Source organism: Hevea brasiliensis, chromosome 18 (genome assembly GCF_030052815.1).
Source record: "Hevea brasiliensis isolate MT/VB/25A 57/8 chromosome 18, ASM3005281v1, whole genome shotgun sequence".
Taxonomy (NCBI): Eukaryota; Viridiplantae; Streptophyta; class Magnoliopsida; order Malpighiales; family Euphorbiaceae; genus Hevea; species Hevea brasiliensis.
In genome coordinates this window covers 40,018,551-40,039,994 of record NC_079510.1, presented here as the reverse complement: position 1 = coordinate 40,039,994, position 21,444 = coordinate 40,018,551, and the positions used below count along the sequence as shown (strand labels likewise).

Genomic DNA, 21,444 nt, shown 5'->3' with positions numbered 1-21,444 from the left:
CTAAAAGATTAGTAATTATACACAAAAAAAAGAAAATTTATAAATTAAAATACTATGAAAAGTAAATAAATGTATTGGAAAATTATTAAATTAAACATTTTTATTCTTATTTATATATTTATTTTAAATATTTTAATTAATTATGTATAATTTTATTATGATATAATTTAATAATTATTAATTTTTTATAAATAACACACATAAAAAATAAATATATATAAATTATGATAATTTTATCAAAACATATATATGCTGAAAGCATGGAAGAGACTATATAAAATTGAGTTTATGTAACATACATTCATTTTTATTTTATTTTGCAAGATCATCAAAACTAAGATTATCACAAAGCGAGAACAAATAATAATAATGAGCTTTCTTGTCTATTTCTGTAATTCTATTTGTAGCTGCCAACAAAGAACAACTGTGGCTAAAGCCAGTATTAGCTGGACCAAAAACTTGCCCTTCCTTTCCCTTTCTTCTTCATGTTCAAAGACGTGCAAGGAATGGCCATTTCAAGTTTGAACATTCTGCTCCATCCACTCTTTGAAATTTGAACCCTTTTTTTCTTTGATCATTAATTTTTCTTTATTATTTCCCTTCGATTTCCACTCCAGATTACAATACTCCCATAAAAATTTGCATATACATTTATTTCTTTCCCTGTCAAGACCAGTAAAAAAATGAATATTTTTAAACAAGATTGCAAATACACAGAGAAATTGACATCTCCTTCCTTCTTCAAGATTCAAGAACCCTTGTGTAGGAGTAGCATATAATCAAACCTGTCATCTGCCCTCTCTACGTGGTAGCCTCTCTCTAATTATCGATTGGTGAAATAGAGGTCGTTGTTATAGTTGTATCAAACTTTTCTAAAACCCACCCCCCTCTTCCTTCTTGTTTATTTCTTTTCGCGGATCCGTATTCTCTACGTGCACTTCTCCTATACACTATTTATACTTCTCTTCACTCAAAACCCACTTCGCCGAATCATTTCTAGACCCCCAATATGAGCTCTCAATCGACTATATCATCCTCCGCCGCAGCCGCTGCTGGTGGTGGTGGTGTTCAGATCAAGCAGTCCCGACGATTGCCTGATTTTCTACAGAGTGTGAATCTTAAATATGTGAAGTTGGGGTATCATTATCTTGTGAGTCATTTATTGACCCTCTGTTTGATCCCTTTAATGGCGGTCATTATCGTTGAAGCCTCTCAACTGAACCCGGAGGATATTCACCTACTCTGGCTCCAACTTCAATACAATCTTGTTATTGTCATTGTCTGCTCCGTTTTTGTTGTCTTTGGATGTACTGTGTATATTATGACTCGACCCAGATCAGTTTATCTCGTTGATTACGCTTGCTATAAGCCTCCATCTAATCTCAAGGTCGAGTTTCATCGGTTCATGGAGCATTCGAAGCTAACTGGCGATTTTGATGATTCCTCGTTGGAATTTCAGCGCAAGATTCTGGAGAGATCAGGCCTCGGCGAAGAGACTTATGTCCCTGAAGCTATGCATTACATTCCACCAAGGCCATCAATGGCAGCAGCAAGGGAAGAGTCAGAGCAGGTGATGTTTGGTGCGCTGGATAATCTCTTTGCCAGTACCAATATCAAACCTAAGGATATTGGTATTCTTGTTGTGAATTGCAGCTTGTTTAATCCTACTCCATCCCTTTCCGCCATGATTGTTAATAAGTATAAATTGAGGGGCAATATCTTGAGCTTCAATCTTGGGGGTATGGGGTGTAGTGCTGGGGTCATAGCTATTGATCTTGCTAAAGATTTGTTGCAAATTCATAGGAATACTTGTGCTGTTGTTGTGAGTACAGAGAATATTACACAAAATTGGTATTTTGGGAACAAGAAGTCAATGTTGATACCAAATTGTTTGTTTAGAGTTGGTGGTGCTGCAGTTTTGCTCTCAAATAGATCCACAGATAAGAGGCGGGCTAAGTATAAGCTTGTTCATGTGGTTAGGACCCATCGTGGAGCTGATGATAAGGCGTTTAGGTGTGTTTATCAGGAGCAGGATGATGCTGGAAAAACTGGGGTTTCTTTGTCAAAAGATCTAATGGCAATTGCAGGTGGAGCACTCAAGATCAATATCACCACCTTGGGTCCTTTGGTTCTTCCAATAAGTGAGCAACTTTTGTTCTTCGCAACTTTGGTAGCCAAGAAAATGTTCAATGCGAAAGTGAAGCCTTACATCCCAGATTTTAAGCTTGCATTCGACCATTTTTGCATACATGCTGGGGGAAGAGCTGTGATCGATGAGCTTGAGAAGAATTTGCAACTTCTGCCCGTGCATGTTGAAGCATCGAGGATGACTCTGCATCGGTTTGGTAACACTTCATCAAGCTCTATTTGGTATGAATTGGCCTACACTGAAGCAAAGGGCAGGATGCGAAAGGGAAACCGTGTGTGGCAGATAGCTTTTGGAAGTGGTTTTAAGTGTAACAGTGCAGTGTGGGAGGCTCTGAGGAATGTTAAGCCCTCTACTAGTAATCCATGGGAAGATTGCATTGACCGGTATCCAGTGCAGTTAGTTCTGTAGTTCCCGAACAATTTGATTAGAGACTCGATTTAGAGAAGGGTACTTTGATAGATTGACTGGAAACTACTCTGCTATTTTGTTCTAGCCTGTGTTTATTTTCCCTTTTTTTTTTTTTTCTGATTTACTGTGTCCGGTCATGTGTGATTTTTCTCACAAGTCATGTGTGATTTATCTCACAAGCCAGTGTCTCACATCATTTCTCAAGCTGGCCTCTCAAATAAAAAAAAGAAAAGGCTAAATCCCTGTTCTACTTCAATGTTTTGATAATTATAATGCTGAATGTATGACTATGGTGTCTTCTATTTCTTTGAAGGTTATAAAAATATGCATTTTGATATACTTTATTTATTAGTTTTTAAGAGAATTTGAATATATAAGAATCATGGTTTGCCGGGCAATTGCCAAACCTGAATGTAATCAGATCGTTTCTTGGGAATTTCTTTCTAACTCGAACTTAAGCAATTCTAAAAGTAACATAACTTGAGTTGGTCATCATGAAACTGTCACAAGGTGATTCAACTAGGCATTCCTCGCTTTCACAATTTCTTGGCCACCTGCTATGTGCAAGTCTTGTTGCCATAAGTTGGTTCAAATGTGCCATCATAGCTTGACTTTTTGGATGAAAATTTCATGTCCTTGGTGTAGGATGACATCACTTTTTCATCAATTAGAATTTTACCATTGCAGATGATCCATGAAAGTATTTGTTGTGTTTATATCCTATATTTGGAGCCATACTGATCCACGCAATTGGTCTTGAACTACAAGTTAAATCAACAGTAGCAACCACGAATTTTCCTAGCTATTTCCGGAGTACGGATGATCCATTGTAGTAGGTAGGCAATCTTTTTTCTACCAAGGTTAAAACTTAGTTCATCTTCCAGAGACTTGATGTCATGCATATTTTCGCATTTGTATATGGAGCAACAATTTGGCAACCTTTCCTAGCTTGATTGATAGCCTTTCAAGTATCTTAATCTGGTAGAAATCTTCTACCATAAGTCATTAGACGGTTTAACTGGTGGAATATTTTTATCTGTGTACCTTTTCTTTTTCAAAATCTTGTGCATTACTCCACAGGTGTTATTTACTGTTCAATATGCTTCTAGTAGTCTTTGTTGGATGCCTTGTCTGAGGACTCACATGAAATGCTTATGATGGTGCTGAATTAAACAGCATCAAGTGCTGAGAATGAAGTTTATTATTCAAATTATTCTTTACGGTGTGACTCAGTGCACGAGACATCCCATACTTGTGGGCTCTGAAAATGGTTGATGTATGTAGCTTTACCCTTATTTTGTAAAGAGATTGTTTCCGCGACTCAAACCCATAGCCTTTAGGTAACAAATGCAGTAATTTTACTGTTACACTAAAGTCACCCTCTTATTCTTCACTAACACGATTTAGCGAATTTAGTATGATGTACCAAGAAGATGAGTTTGGCTCCTGTTTTAATTGGGAATTGGTGAAGTTCTATTCTGAAGCTTGGGATGGTTTGGCTGCTTATATATTTATATGTGTTAATACAAAAGGACATGGCTAACAAAGGAACGTGTCCAATTAGTCTTTTCTGCAATGTTATATGGTCACTTTCTGAGGATTATGTCCCTTTACTCAACTTTAGGTAGTGAAGCAGACTCTGTTCCTGCATAGTTGATGTTTGTTTGACTGAGTTGAACTCGAACAATGGCGAACGGAAGCAATTTTTAGGTTTTGAAACTCATCTGTTAGTAGGAGGAACTGAGAAAAAAATGAAAGGAAGAGATGAATAATGCTTACCTTGTATTTCTTCATCCTTGAGGATTTGAAATAGTTGATTAAGACCCACTACCAGTAGATGAGAAAAGCCAGAAAGGCGCATTGAAAACACTTCAGTTGTTAATTACATGAAATCCATCCTTTCTCGAAGGGCGTTAGGAAGCCTATCAGTTTCCTTTCGTTTTCTTCTTTATTCTATTATCTGATTGTGACAATTAAAACCACCAATGCAGAGAGTTTGCTTTTACCTTGTTAGCTCTTAGAAAATGGCTTGAAAATGACTTCAAATTTTCTTTTAATCAGAAATATTTCTTTTGTTGAATTTTTGAGTGCCTCAAGAACTGAAAATATTAAAAATCTGTGAAACAAATAGAGCATAATTTTTTTTAAAAAAAATATATAATTAATTTCAAATGAAATTTAAAATTGAGATCTCACTGAAAATAACACTAATACTGTTGATTTAATGGGTCAGAAAATTTTGAATCCTTGTTAAGTGCTAAATACTAGTAGATCTAATATGGTAATTAGCAGCCAGTGCTCAGAACATGGTAAATTTTGCAATGTAGTTTTTACTAGTTTTTTTAGGGTAATTTTTATAATTCTTTTTAAATTTTACCTAATATTTCACTTTAATCCCTTAACTTCAATTTATTATTAAAAAATTTCTAAATTTTAATTTTGTTTTTTAAAAAAAATCATTCTAACTTATTATAACAGGTTTTCAAGTTAAAAAAATTAAAATTACTTTTTCATATTTTTTTTTCTCATACTCAAAAAAATCAGCCTTTTGAATCAGTATTTAAATCTATCAAAAAATAGCAGTGCTATCATAACAATCTACTTTCTAAAAATGATGAGAATTTATGATTCACCAAAAAGTTTAAAATGATTTTTTAATCTGAAAATCTATTATTATAAGTTAGAGAGATTTTATGTAAAATAAAATTCAAATTCAAAGATTTTTTAGTAAAAATTTAAAGTTAAAGAACAAAAGTAAAATACAAAGCAAAATTCAAGAATAAATTATAAAAAATACCATTTTTTTTAATTTTTAGTTGTAATTTTTAATATATATATATATATATTGCAAAAGTTAACAAGTAAAAAAATTAAATTTTTTTTTTTTAAGGAAACAAGTAAACAATCTTAAGATATACATTAGGTTGTGTGAATTTAAATCTTACACGTTACTAAAATTTTTATTTATTTAATTTTAACTCAAAATCTCATAATTATTAAAATAATTTTAATATTATTAAGTTAAAATTTATTGATAATGTAACTGAATTTTAATTTTTTTTTTATTATCTGATACCGAAAACATACTACCATTTATTCTCCGTTTGTTTTGTTATATAATTTATAATAAAAAAAATTGAAAAAAAAAGCCACATTTTCATATGCAATTTTGGTGAATTGCACATTCTTTTGTTCAAAATGAAAATTTTCAAGACTGGGGCTTCGTTTGTTTATGAAAAATATTTTTTAAAAAAATATTTTTTATATTTTATATTTTTTAATATTTAGAGCACTTAAGAAAATTAGTCTAATAAAAAATATTTTCTCAATTAAAGGAAAAGTTAAGATTTAAAAAAAAATAACTTCTTTTTTTTAAAAGAGTAAGTTATTTTCTTGACTTTAATAATTTATTTTTTTAACTTTAATAGTCTTATTAAAATATAAAAATACTTAGGCATGTATAATATAAATATACACCTATAACTTAATATTGTAAATCAAACAATGAAATATATTTTCATGAAAATATTTAATTAAAAAATAATATCTATAAAAGATATTTTTTATATATAAATGATTTTTTATGAAACAAACGGAATCTAATTGTAATAACTAATTTATTAAAGTAGGGAACTTGCATTGTTTAATTAGTTTCATTTGAAATATTAATTGTTTAAATAATTGTCATTTTTTAAAATATTATACTGAAATTAAATCTGACCCACTTGTCAAATAACATTTTAAAATTCATAAAATCATATTTTTTTAATCAAAACTTTAACAGTAAGTTATATATTGCACATGAAATGACAAAATATTTTGTCTATCAAGATGATAAATTATGTTATCAACTATATAAAATAAATTATACTGTCACAATTTTAATTTATTATAGTATGCTGGTTCTTATATTTCTCGAAATAATAAAGTATTTTTGGAATTAACTGTAATTTGATTAAAACTATTTAAATGAGTAATTAAAAGAATTAAATTCTGACAAGTGAATTTTAAAGTTAATTATGGTAAAGTTGATATAAACTTAGACCCGGTCAGAGCCAATTCAAAACTTGAACTGAATTGAGATCGATTTGATTTAAATTTGAAATTGGTATGGATAATGATTCAATGGGTCTAAATTGGCTTAGAAAAAGGGCATTCCACTATCTTCGGGCCCAAATAAGAAGAGCTTCCATCCCTCTTTGATGGAACGAGAAGTTTCTGATTGCTTGGGTCCCCTTCCTTTCTTCCCTGATTTGTTGTGGCCGCCCGAAGCGCAGTTGTCGGACTGATCAATGTCCCATCTATAGGAGCATTATGCACAATGGCAGCTGTAGTCACAGACTGTGGATCCTCGGAGAAAGGAAGAGTCTTTGGAATGGTTGCTATCGTATTGCTCCTGTGTAGAGAGAGAAGATTAGGGAGATCTACATGACAATAATTGTCAGATTTTCTTGGGGAATGAGCTTGGCGATGATCTGAAGCATTAGGAGGCTGCTTACTCAGTGCCGGAGTTTGCAATGATGAACCTTGAACGTTGGCTGTGATAATAAAAAGATTTTGTAATGTCTCACCTGTTGGAACAAAAGGATTTGATGAGATTTGCAGATTATCTCTGGGGCCTTGGGATATTAGGTTCTTAGCACTCAGCCATAATCCATATTTGAAAGGAGGTGTAACAGCTTGGCCAGTAGCTTCCAACTTCTGCTTCTCCTCATAATTTCTGACAATATGCCCAATAATTCCACAAAGAAAACAGAATACAGGTAGTCTTTCATAACGAATACTGATCCATTCCTTTTTCCCATCCTCTTTTGGATAAAAGAAACTTGTAAGAAGAGGTTTAGTAACCTAAATTCTGACCTTGATTCGTAGGAAAGAAACCCACTTTACGTTGCTTGATTTTGGTCTATCCCAACTGATGAGTTCTTCAAAGAGCGAGGCTATCCTCTTAACACTATCCTCATTCCAGAAAGTAGGTGGTAGACCATGAATCTGAATCCAGAACCATGTAGATGAAAGATCTACCTCTTGTATTGCAATGTCAGGTGGCCACTTGTTCAAAATAATCAAGTTGTTATAAATTGACCACAGTCCCTCATCGTAGACTTTGTCCTTCTCTTGACAATTAGCAAACTGAAAGATGAAAATGCCATTTGGATCCCTTCTTACTTGCAGTTCTGCTTCCAACTTCCAGGCCTTAGATAAAGTGTTCTTTAAAAGCCATGGATTGTATTTATGAACCGATACAATCTTAGCAAATATTTTATCCTCTGTTAGTTGTTGTCCAAAATTATTAGAAGCCACCAAAACTAGGGAAGGTTCCTCACAACTTAAAGACTCTGTCATCGTGATTATATCTTTTAAGGCTGAATCACCTGCGTTCATAATTAGGAGAGATAGTAGATTTTATAATAAAGGACTGGAGAGAATATAAGAGCAATAAAGGAGAGATTTAGAGAAATAAGTGAAATATAAGACTAGTTGATGTCAGAGAATCAAAAGAAAGAAACACCCGTAAAACAATCCACACAACTATTCCCTTTCAAAAGCTCCTCAAGGATGGAGATATTCCATAGCCATTCACTTAATTGTTGTTTATCTCACGTCTAGTCTAGCCTACCTGTTTGGAGAGCCCAGAACAACAATCTTTATGGGCCAAAAAGAAATGGACGTTAAAGGAAACTCTCCCTCAACTTCAACTAAAGAAACCCAAAAACCTTGACCTTTCCTTCCTTGAGCCAAAGCCTTTGGATTGTCCAGTGCACTTGGCTAGTAGTATTTACAAACCTGAGACAATTATTTCAGGGCCCAGTCCTGCTAAAATAGCATCCATCCTAAAATTAAAAGTTCCAGCACTAAGAAAAGAAGGAAATAACGATAACACTCAGCCTAAGGGACAATATGATATAGAGACAACTTCTGAGGAGAATGCCATAGTTGGGCAAGAAGGAGTAAGTGAACGGAACATGACTTGGAAGCGTAGAGCTCGGCAAGGCTCTCAAAACGAAGGTGTTACTAATCCAAATTCACCATTAGAGAGGTTGACTGAGGTAGATAATATTTAGAGCACAGATATCCATTACAGAACATTTAAAATGGACAAAGAATCTTTGGATACTCCTCTGACTGAGGCTTCGATGGCTAGCATAAAGCCACCACAGGGGCCATGAGGATCGTAGCTTAGAACTGCTAGGGAATTGGGCAAGCCCCGGCAGTTTGAGCTCTCTTGGAGCTCATACGTCGACATCGCCCCTCCATTGTGTTCTTGATAGAGACAAGAAATAAGAAGAAGTATATGGAAGGTTTAACAAGAAGAATGGGCTTTGATAATGTTCACTATGTAGAACTTTAGGGCCTATCTGGAGGTTTATGCTTATGGTGGAACAACGAAGTGAACTTAGTTATACATAAATCTTCTCCTAATTTTATAGATACTGCTGTGTAATTGAAGGGAAGTAATTTTATTTAGCAGTCTATTTTTGTTTATAGATGTCCAAATCAAAGGAACAGGAAAGATTTTTGGAATCGGTTACATGATATCTCATCTCCCTATATCCCTTGCATCTTTGTGGGTGATTTTAACTCTATTGCTTCTCAGGATGACAAATGGGGTGGTGCTGATTTTTCTTTCTCACAAGCAAGAGATATGCATAACTTCATCGAATTTAGGGAGCTTATGGACCTTGAATGTAAGGGTCCTTATTTTACTTGGTTCAACAAACAATTTGGTAGGGTAGCAATCCTAGAAAGACTTGATAGGGCTTTAACATCTATTGAATGGAGAGAAGTATTCTTGAAGGCCTATGTTTTGAATGGAGCCCTTATTGGATCAGATCATTGTCCTCTAGTCCTGTGTTTAGACGGCTTTCAAATGCCCAAGAAACAGTTCTCTTTTAAATTTGAAGCTAAATGGAGGCTACATTCAGAGTGTCACGTGGTTATCTCTTCAACATGGAATCAACAAATCATCGGGTCGCCCATTTTCTCCATAATGCAAAAGTTAAAATTTTGCAGAAGAGCTTTAAGCAAATAGAGCAGGGAGTACTTCAAAGGGAACTATTTGGAAATCAATCAGTTAACAAATCATCTCGAATCTCTGTACCAGAATCTGATAGATGAAGCTAATAATTTGATTAAACACCAAATTCTATCCTATTTTAAGGAATTATGGCGTAGAGAGGAAATGCACTGGAAGCAAAGATCCTGCATTAATTGGTTACAAGAAGGTGATTACAATACGCGATTCTTCCATGTTTCAACCATGCAAAGAAGACAGAGGAATGCTATTTTGAAACTTAAAACATCAAATGGAAACTGGGTGGATTCGAAAGCTGCAATTCAAGATGAGATTGTTTCTTTTTTCCATAATCTATATTCCAGTCGTACTATCTACGAGGAAGATGATGTTGTTAGTCTCTTGCCTAACATTGTGACTCCAGAGATTAATATGAAGCTAATAGCCCTTGTTCTCGAAGATGAAATCAAAGCAGCAGTGTTCAGCTTGGGTGGATCGAAATCTCCAGAACCTGATGGATTCCCAGGTCTCTTCTATTAAAACAATTGGGACACAATTGGTAGGGAATTGTGTATTGTTGTACAAAGTTTCTTTACCAATGGCTTTATGTTAAAAGAATGGAATAAAACAAACATCGTTCTCATTCTGAAATGTAAAAGCCCATTTAAAATCAATCAATATAGGCCTATAAGCCTATGTAATTTCTATTACAAAGTTGTCTAAAAAATCATTGTGAATAGGCTAAAGCCATGGATGAATTCCCTCATCTCTCATGACCAAACTGCTTTTATTTTAGATAGAGCTATTCAAGATAATGTTATTATAGCCCATGAAACATTCCACTATCTTAGATCTTCTCATAGTAAAAAGCACTCAATGGCCATAAAACTAGATTTGCAAAAGGCATATGATCAAGTTGAGTGGATTTTTCTCAAGAAAGTTCGTCTGCAGTTTGGTTTTGATGCAGCATGGGTTCACCTTATTATGCAGTGTGTCTCTACTGCTAGTTTTTCTATATTGATCAATGGTGCCGCTTCTCCAGAGTTTTATCCTTCAAGGGGGTTAAAACAAGGAGACCCCTTGTCTCCTTACCTGTTTCTTTTTGTATCCCAAGCCTTATCTTGCCTTATTCAGAAGGAAAAACAATAGGGGAATAACCAGGGAATCAAAATTGCTAGAAGCTTGCCTGCCATTACAAATATGCTCTTTGCTGATGATACTTTATTGTTTGGCAAAGCTTCAAGAGTTGAAGCCCATGCTCTATTGAGAGCAATATCTTTATTTTCAGCAGCCTCAGGTCAACAAGTAAATTTCCATAAATCCAGCGTGTTCTTAGGAGACTTTCTCCTATTCAGTTGAGACAAGACATCCTTAATATTCTAAACATGAAGGAGATGGGGGTGGATGATTTGTATCTGGGTCTTCCAGTCTTTTGGGGTCGGTCAAAAGCCTAAGCATTAGAATTTGTGAGGAAAAAAATTTTGTTTAAGACCCAATCATGGAAGCAGAAGCTCCTATCACAAGCTGAAAGGGAAGTGTTAATTAAATCTATCATTAATGCCATTCCTACTTATTCTATGGCTATCTTGCTCTATCCTAAAAGCTTCTACAAAATTCTCAATAGTATTGTCTCGAATTTTTAGTGGGGGAGAAAAGATAAAGAGAGAAAGCTCCATTGGGTGAGTTGGAGAAAGGCAACCTATCCAAAGTATCAAGGGGGCTTGGGTTTTCGAGAATTCAGGCTTTTCAATCGTGCTTGTTTGGCAAAGCAATGTTGGAGACTTATTCAAAATCCAACAAGTTTGTGGGCTCGGCTAATAAAAAGTATTTATTTTCCCCATTGTTCATTTTGGCAAGCTTCTTCTTTGAGGAAAAATAAGTATTGGATATGGCAAGGTTTTCTAGCTAGGCTGGATATTTTAAAAGAGGGTTTCCATCACAATATTGGGGACGGTAAAGATACTTTGTTGTGGTTAAATCCTTGGTTACCTTCAATTCTAAATTTTAAAGTGGCAAGACCTTTGAATTCCACACCCCCCCCCCCCCCCCCAATATAAATGTTGTTGCTGATCTTATAATCCATCATTCTCTTACTTAGAATCACAATTGGGTTGATGCTCTCTTTGAACCCAATGTAGCCAATGAGATTAAGAAGATCCCAGTAGCACCTGTAGGCTATAAAGATTCCTTTGTTTGGCACTTTGATAAATTTGGTAAGTACTCAGTTCGCTCTGGGTATAGATTCTTGGCTCAAAAGGCAAGAACATCAACTCTAATTCATCTGTCTCAGCAAGTCGAGTTATGGATTAGTCTTGGAAGCAGTTGTGGAGTATTCCTATTTAGCCCAAAATTAAAGTGTTTATATGAAAGGCTTTGCTTGATGCCATTCTAGTACATGACTGTCTAGCAAGAAGGGGAGTCCTTGTTGATTCAACTTGTCCAATATGTGGTAATACTGCTGAAACAGTGGAACACATGTTATTTTGGTGTGACCATGCTTGAGCTACTTGGTTATCAAGTCCTTACAGCTATAAGCCTAACCCTATTGGCTTCACATTCTTTGCTCTATGGTGGTCTAAGTTGATATTAGAATTTCATAACGATGTTGAAGCTTGGTGTCTAGCTGCGACTACGTGTTGGATGATATGGAAAGAAAGGAATAAGCCTTTTTTTTTTATTATATTTCTCCTAACCCCATCAATGTAGCTTGTAAAATTACAAATACAGTTGAGGAACTTCTGTTGTTGCGAGAGACCATCCATAAACCCAACCATGGTGATCATGTTCCAGTTAATTCTAGTTGGGAAGCTCCCCCGCTTGGTTTTCCTAAACTTAACTGTGATGTTGCTTGGAAAGAAAATTGCATGGAAGCAGTAGCAGCAGTTATAGTGAGAAATCATAAGGGAGATCTCCTGGATGGTAAAGCTTCCTACATTAGTGCGAGCTCTCTGCTAGCAGGGGAAGTAAGGGCTATGTTAGAAGCTCTGAAGTTAGCTACAATTGTAGAAGCCAAGTTTATTGCTCTTGAAATTGATAATGCAGAACTGTTCCATGCAATTCAAGCTCAGTCAGGATTTATTCCGTGGGAAATTAGAGCTTCAGTACTTGCAATTAAAGATCACATGGCTGCATTTGATGATGTGCGTGTAATGTTAGTGAAGAGAACAGCCAATAAGGCAGCTGATTTTATAGCAAAAAATTTTTTATCGAGTTCTTTAGATTGTTCTTGGATTAGAGCTATTCCCCAGAATCTTTGGTCCATTTTGTTTTCTGATGCTCAGTTATCTTTTTAATATAAGTTCTTGGATGCAGTTCAAAAAAAAAAAGGTCTAAATTGGAATTTAACTAGTTATCTATTCATGCATTGTGCGGTAATTTAAATTTTTTATTTAATTTAAATTAAGTGAATTTCAATTAAATTAAATTATTTATTTTGATAAAAATTTAATTATTATATTAATTTATATACTTATACATATTGATTAGTAGTATTTGGTTTAAACTAAAATAATTGATCGAATTAAAATAAAGATAGAGAAATTTTATAAATAAAAATTCTTAAAAGATATAATTGTATTTTTTTTTGAGAAAATTTGGTATTTAATTAATAAGAATAATAAGATAAGTACATTATAATGTTCTCATAAGAGAAAAAAATATAAATATAGAGTAGAATAGCTAGCCTTCCGAGTAGTAATTGGTCCTTTTTGATTTTGGATGACCTAAGAAAACTTTTACAATACTGCTCTTTTGGAAATTTGTTACTTCTATGGCCCATTGAAAATACAAAATCACCAACGTCAATGGAGGAACATGTCACATTACTAAGCTTCATTGACTGAATAATATTATCCATACTTGAGTCTCCAACCAAAAGAAATAAATAATCTATACTATATTTCAAATTGCTAAATAACTCATTCAAATATTGGAAAAAAAAAATCTCACTAAGGGATAAAAAAAAATCCTATTAAGGGGAGAAAAACAAAACCCCAATAATGAGGAGAGACAGGACCCTAATATTGATGAAAGAATGATCTATTCCTAAAAAACACAAATCTAATGAAAGAAATTCAGATATGTTTCAAATGTATACAGATCTGAGAGGTTATTAGGAAAAATTAATAAAAAATAATAAAAGAAAAAGAAAATCAATTTATAGGGGTAGCCCGGTGAAAAATTCATTGCTGTCCAAAAAAGAAATTTGAAAGATAAGAGAGAGAGAGAGAGAGAGAGAGAGAGAGAGAGAAAAGGGGGGAAGAGAGGAGGAGAAGAGAGCACAAAAAAATAGGAGCAGAATATTATTGATATAATTGTAATTCATAGCTAAAAAGATAATCAGTGAAAAATCTTTTAATATATCTGAAAAAATGAAATAATGTAAACACATTAAATAAAAAATATGATTAAAAAATGAATATTTCTAAAATAAAAAAATAATATACTAATATACCTGATAAATTAATTTTAGTAGTCTCATGGAAAAAAAGTTCAAGTTGTGTCATGAATTTAATATTTCAAAATGGGTTATTAATATATCAATTTTTCAATTTTTAATTGTAATAATAGGCATGATAAAAATTGTATTTATAATTAAAAATAAATTAAAATGTAATTTCAAATTTAGTTAAGATAAAATTATTAAGTTACATATTATCTAATACTAATAAATAAATTTATAATTAAGAAAAGATAAGTTAAAATGAAATTTTAAACTTAGTTGAGATAAGATTATTAAGTTAAGTATTTTTTCATAATTAAATTTATAATTAGAAAAAGATAAATTAAAATGAATTTTTTTTAAATATTATTATTTTTTAACCATATCAAATGTTGTGGATATAAATGCAAATTTTAGTCAACAGTTTTTACTCTTTATATATATATATATATATTAAATTAGATGGTCTATCTTTTTAATATTATTAATTATTTAATTATATATTTGTATTTTATACATTAATGTCAATTATAAATATATAACTCTTTTAAAAAAAACTAAAATTTATAAATTGATATATTCAAATGTTAATAATTATGAATCACTCATATTTTATTTTTGACAAAGTGTTTATTTCAGATTCTTTTTATATAATATTCATTCGATATTATATCAACTATTGTTTTATACGCATATGTACAAATCATAAAAGTCAAAATTTGTAAACTTTTGAAACATGAAATAAATTTGACCTTTATTCATGTTAATTATATTTTATATGTACTATCTATAAAATAAATTATTAATTTCTTTTTTAAGACATATAATTATTAATTTTAATACATATATATATATAAATGAAATAAATTGAAATTATATTTATATTAAATATATTTCCTTTCATTTTATTTTATATTTCAAATTTTTAAAATATATATTTAAAATAAAATTATTTAGTTAAACATTATCTATACTAATAATTAATTTATAATTAGAAAAGATAAATTAAAATGATAAATTTTAAATAAAATTGTTACTTATGCTAAATATCAATTATTGGTTAAGTCAGATGTAAAATGTTGGTTATAAAATTATTTTTTTATTAATAATGCCAAATGTCAATTATTGATGTAGTCAAGTGTCAAATTTTAGTTAAAAATTTTGAGGACTTAACTTTATATATATATATATATATATATATATATATATATATATACTAAAAACGTAATTATTAATAATTTTAATATATAAACCATATATAAATAATTTCTTTTTTATATATAAAAATAAAATAATATCTTAAATTTGTTGTTAATTATTACATATTTTATCTTATTAAATTTTATTTTAACTAAATTTTTTATCTCACAATCTTTTCAAAGAAGATTTCATATAATATTATAGAAACCAAAAAGTGTTGCTTAAAATAAATTGCTTAAAACCCTTGTCTCCAGCCCTTTGTCCCTTTATACAAAATTTAGAGTAATTTTTAATCAATAGTCCCTCAATTTTGATAGTATTTCACTATCATCTCTCATCTCTCATCTTTATTTTATTATTATAAAATATCTAAATTTTAAAAATATTATACTAAAATATATAATGCCAAAATTTCATAAAACGCCTATGTGACAGTGTCACGCTATCAAAATAACCAAATAAAAAAATTACTATCAATACAGCTCATCTACCATAATTTCTTCACCATAGATAAGATCTCTTTCTCCTTACTCTTACTCACCTATGTCCATCTACAACGCCTCTCACGGGCCCCCTTTCTACATGGTGTTTTTTGACACATGTTGCTACCATGTCAGCATCTTATTGAAAATCCCCTTTCTACATGGTGTTTTTTGACACATGTTGCTACCATGTATGTTTTTTGACACATGTTGCTACCATGTAAGCATCTTATTGAAAATCCCCTTTCTACATGGTGTTTTTTGACACATGTTGCTACCATGTAAGCATCTTATTGAAAATCTAAACAAATTGTGACGAAAGAGATTCTAATTTATAGATTTTATAAAAAGAAAATGAAGATGGAAGACAAAGTGAAACACCTCTCAAAATAGAGAGACGACCAATAAAATTATCCACAAAGTTAGTGCTAAATGAAATTTATTATTATTATTATTATTATTATTTTTTAAGAAATAATATAAGATATATGAAATTAAAATTTTATCAATAATATATTATATGAAATTATTGTGAGAGATGGTACATAGACACTGAAATGTGTCTATGTATTAGAAAATAATATTATTTTTTAAAATAAATTTAATAATTTATTAATAAAAATAATAAAATTAATATACTATAATATTCTTATAAAAAAATATATATATATAAATATAGATAACTAAAATATTTTATTCATAAATGATAAACCTAGAATAATCTTCCAAGTAGAAATATTATTAACTATTTCAATTTCGTTAGGAAAAAAATTTTTCTTTCATTTAAAAAATAATACATAATAATAGATTTAGTATATTTTTAAAATTTAAAAAATATATATATAATATTTTAATTTAATAACTTTTATTGCATTAAAATTTTTATTATTATAAATTACATAAAAAATTAAGGCAATATAATTCGTTTATAAGATTACTCATCCATTCGTATATTTATATATATTAGTTTTTTTTTTTACTATAAATGTTGTTGTACTCATTATATATATTTATTATTTAACATTTTACATAATTTTTTTATTAATTTTTTTATATATAATATAATATTATCATAACATTTTAAATATTATATTTAATTATTTAAATTAAAATATTAACTTTAATTATTTAATTTCCTTTATTTGCAATTGAATTTCAACACCTATACATTTACACTCACACACATATATTTCTTTGCAATTTTTTTAGTTTTTTTTATAATGTCTTTTCATTTTACTCAAATTTTTTCTCTCATATTATTTTTTTTCTTTAAATATATTTATATTCTAATAAAATTATAACTTTCATATGTATATTATAATTATAAATAAGAATTTTTTAGCATATATGTTGCACATGTATTTGTAATATATTATTAATTTTTTAAATATATTTTATATTATTAATTTGGTGGACTGCATTTCATAAACATTGTGAGGATTTTTTTTTTTATATTATATGAAATTATTAAGTGTTTTGTTTTATAGTTTGGGTAAGACTGCGAAGATATTAACTTGCCATTTGATTTAAAAAATGATGCTAAAGATTGCCATTTGGCTTAATTTAATAATCACAAGTGTCATTACAAGATTATGGTTACTAATAATACAACTCTCCTTAGCAATAAAATTCAAAAAAAAAAAAAACTCTTACAAAATAATAAAGTTAAAAAATTTATATTATACGCATATTAAAGATAAATAAATAAATTATGAATTTATATTTAACTTTCAAAAAACAATCTACTTAGATTTTAACTTTATTATTTTGTATATATATATATATATATATATATATATATATATATATATATATATATATCTTTTTTGCTATCTATTATCTATAACATATGTCTGTGTATTCATTATATCAAGACCATCAGGATGAAAAGCATTATGCTATTCTTAAAATTAGGCCATACATCTATGTAAAATGGAGTTATGGTAATTAATTATTTTATTTAAAAAAAAACAAATATAATCATTTTTGAATTATGACACATTGTTACAAAAAAATTTTTAATAAATTTGTGGATAAACAATGTTGATTGATTACAAAAATTAATCTATAAAAGGATTGAAAAGTTTTTTTAATAAAAATTCATTTATGTGAGCTTTGATAAAAAAATTAAAAAAAAAAATTCATCTTGATTGTGCCACTGTATTTATAATAAAGCTAATAGTATTTGAGTAAAAAATAAAAAAATAAAAAAAAAAACTAAATGAGACATATAACTATTCTAAATTTAATAAAATTTAATTACATTTAACATATATAATTTAGGATTTTACCACTAAAAAATTTAGCTGTGTGATTTTAAAAATATAAAATTATAAAAATTAAATTATATTTTTAAAATAAAATAATTAATAATCTGCACAAAGCATGGATAAAATTTTTTTTTATATTTTAAGTACAAACTAAAACTCATCCAACATGAAAAGATGGCTTTGGTAATTATTTTTTTTTTTAAAAGAGTGTATTTAAATTGAAAAATATATTTATTATCAATTTAAATTTATGGGTATAAATTTATTGATGGACAATGGGATAACTATTATTTTTCAGTATAATTGCAAACCATATTACATGAATAATAAATTTTAATTTAGTATTATTAACATTATTTTCAAAATTACTCCCGTTAAACCTGTCTGGTCCTGTTTTAATAACCATGCTCCTTTCACCACAGCATGCCGCTACAAAATCCGCCTCCCCTGTGTGTGTGTGTGTGTGTGTGTGAGAGAGAGAGAGAGAGAGAGAGAGAGAGGAGAAAAGATATGGTGAACATCGTTGCAATATACATGACCTTATTGCATGGGCTATTAAAGCTAGCTGGAATGAGACCACGAGAAGTGGAGATCCAGCCAGGGACGATGATGCACTTCTGGGTTCCAAGAGAAACCATAGGCAAGCCTGTTGTTGTATTTCTTCATGGTTTTGCACTAAATGGGATTATGACATGGCAATTTCAGGTGCTTTCTTTGGCCAGAAGTTATGAAGTTTATGTGCCTGATTTCCTCTTTTTTGGAGGCTCAATCACCGATAAGGCTGATCGGTCACCGGCGTTCCAAGCTGAGTGCATAGCCAAGGGTCTAAGGAAGCTTGGAGTGGACAAGTGCACTTTGGTTGGTTTGAGTTATGGAGGAATGGTTGGGTTCAAGATGGCTGAGATGTACCCTGATTTGGTTACATCAATGGTTGTAACCTGCTCGGTTATGGCTCTTACCGAGTCCATTACTCGTAGCGGTTTACAGAGAATTGGGTTCTCATCTTGGGCAGAATATTTGCTTCCTGAAACAAGCAAGGGTTTGAAACAAATGCTGGACATTGCTAGCTACAAGCTGCCCTGGCTGCCTAATTTTGTTTACAAACATCTTTTGGAGGTAATTAATGTTTAAAAGAGTTTCACTTTATTTCAAAACTTTTTTTTTTTAATATTGTTATTAATTTGACTCAATTGAAGACTTCAAAACTTAGGAGATTGCTTCAATATCAATAAGCTTTATTTCAAAACTTTTTGCAGGTCATGTTTGATAATAGGAAGGAGAGAACTGAACTTTTGGAGGCATTAATCACAAGGGACAAGGACTTTAGCATTCATGGCTACTCACAGGTTAATTAATTAACAGTAATATATTATTATTGTTGTTGTTATTGAATGAGGGTTGTTGAGATGAGGACTAAATTTAGTAAGTATTGACCTACTATGATTTTAATTAGATAAGATTTATCATGATTTTAATTAGCATCACATATATAAATTGAATGAATTTTTTATATATTAAGTATAGATAAGTATTTCTTATTGAGATACCTTTTTAATCCTTACTAAATAAATTTCACAAATTTGAAATATAATTAAAAAAAAATTGAGTTGCTTGTTCCCTTAAATTTAAGCATGAAGGAAAAATTTTTCAGTGGCGGAGGGACAAGGGAGGCTTAAGGATAAGATGCGCTTCGTTATTTGACCATCACTCGTGTCAACAGTGTTGATTTTTCTCCTAAATAAAAATTGTAAAATTGATGTTTCAGGTGGCTATGAATTATTTGGGACCATTACCGACTTCTCTTTCCTTTTCTGAAATTAACCATTAGCAAGCTTTTTCTGACTATTCATAATTTAGGCTTCAACGCTCCTATACCGCATATTTCATAATGACCTCATATATTTTTTTGCCTGAATTTAATTTGTTATAAATTTAAAATATAAAACATATAATGGGATTTATCTATTAAATATATAAAAATATCATATATTTATATTTTAAATTTATAATAAATTGGGTCTCTGAAAAATTTCTCTATTTTAATAATATAGACTTTGTCTAATTCAGTGCTCAAGTTAAAATTTTGATTCCTTTTATTACACTGATTGAGAAATGGTCAAGTGGTAAAGCCCAATTTATAGGCAAATTTGTCATATTATTATACAGACAAAATTAGAGGAAAGCCAAAAAAAAAAAAATGAAGGCTAGGAGTAAGTCCAAGACAGTCTAATTACGGGTTTGCATTCATTTGCAGAACATTCAACTTTTGTGGGGAGAAAATGACATACTTTTCAAACTGGAAGACGCTCATAATTTGAAAGGGTATGTCATTATTTATTATTATTATTATTATTATTACAAAGGAGAATTTCGAAATTAAAATTTTATTTAGTATTATTAATAAATGTAGTCAGTAGATTTTGATTGGAAAGTTTAATTAATCACCTGTTACTTGAATGCATGCAGGCAACTAAAAGGCAAAGCAACATTGCATTCCATAGAGAAGGCAGGCCACCTGGTTCCTATAGAGCGACCATTTGCTTACAATACCCTCCTCAAGAAAATTCTGGCCTCTTTCTGTGAAGATGAAAAGCAGAAATTGTGAAGAACAACAATTAGCATTTTATTGTCATTGAGTAGTTTGCTTGCCATCAAACAGTACTAATCTGATGTAATTTCTTTTTTGAGTTGGGAAATAAAGATAAATTAGCAATCCAACCAATATCATATGTTAGGATAGAAATCATCCCTAGAAAATGGGAACTAACCAATGATGAAAATTAATTTACACAGATAATATAATGTTAATAAATTTCTACATTTATTTCTCCTGTCCAATCATATATATATTCTTGTAATTTGATTTCAGACCATCTTCAGCGTAGCGAGTGATTTTATTGAAAAACGCAAAGAAATTTCCTCTGGTAATCCTACAGGATAATATACTTAAATTACACACAAAGCCTTTCATTATTTTTTTTTTTTGGTAAAATAAGGTGTAAAACACCAGGGGAGACTAACGACAATAAGTAATCCCTACCCTCTCATGAGCAAGCCATGGAAGAACTCCTGTAGGAGGGTTGAGAAGCACATGTTTGCCCAAAGGAACTGATTTAGCAATCCCAACAAGCCAGTCAGCAGAGAAGTTGGATTCTCTATACACATGGACGACACTAATATCTCTCAACATCACCATGAGATCATGAACAGAGCGCGCAAGAGACAAACAAGAAGCCATAGGCATCATAGACCCGGAGATAATATCAACACCTTTATTGTCACATTCAACAATAGCATGCGAGATACCCAACTCTTCCAATAGCTTAATGCCGTGGTAGACTGCCCAAAGCTGCACAACAAAGATAGAACACTCACCTAGATTTGAGAAAAAGTCTCTAATCCAATTGCCAAGATGGTCCTGACTAACCCACCTCCAAAAGCAAACCCATTGCTAAAAGAGAAAGCACAGTCCGTATTTA

At 30.7% G+C, this 21,444-nt stretch overlaps 3 protein-coding genes across 4 annotated transcripts; 2 read left to right on the top strand and 1 right to left on the bottom strand.

The window, feature by feature from the left end:
• The first annotated feature begins 424 nt into the window (after positions 1 to 424).
• LOC110651559 (3-ketoacyl-CoA synthase 4) lies at positions 425 to 2,847 on the top strand. The gene has a single exon (XM_021806925.2). The coding sequence runs from the start codon at positions 1,010 to 1,012 to the stop codon at positions 2,555 to 2,557; it is 1,548 nt and encodes a 515-aa protein (XP_021662617.1). The 5' UTR covers positions 425 to 1,009; the 3' UTR covers positions 2,558 to 2,847.
• Positions 2,848 to 18,388: 15,541 nt separating this feature from the next.
• Positions 18,389 to 20,769, top strand: LOC110641398 (uncharacterized). Of its 2 annotated transcripts, XM_058140766.1 has the most exons (4): positions 18,390 to 19,081; positions 19,222 to 19,311; positions 20,220 to 20,287; positions 20,432 to 20,766. In XM_058140766.1, exons 1-4 carry the CDS (start codon positions 18,476 to 18,478, stop codon positions 20,568 to 20,570), a joined length of 903 nt encoding a protein of 300 aa, XP_057996749.1. In that variant the 5' UTR covers positions 18,390 to 18,475; the 3' UTR covers positions 20,571 to 20,766. The 2 variants fall into 2 exon arrangements, with proteins under 2 accessions (XP_057996750.1, XP_057996749.1); XM_058140767.1 differs by lacking the exon at positions 20,220 to 20,287 and having other exon boundaries at positions 18,389 to 19,081; positions 20,432 to 20,769.
• A 212-nt stretch (positions 20,770 to 20,981) lies between these two features.
• On the bottom strand, positions 20,982 to 21,414 carry LOC110641388 (uncharacterized). Its single transcript, XM_021793090.1, has 2 exons — positions 21,397 to 21,414; positions 20,982 to 21,314 (listed from the first exon to the last, which is right to left on the bottom strand). The coding sequence occupies exons 1-2, from the start codon at positions 21,412 to 21,414 to the stop codon at positions 20,982 to 20,984; spliced, it is 351 nt and encodes a 116-aa protein (XP_021648782.1).
• Between the last annotated feature and the right edge of the window lie 30 nt (positions 21,415 to 21,444).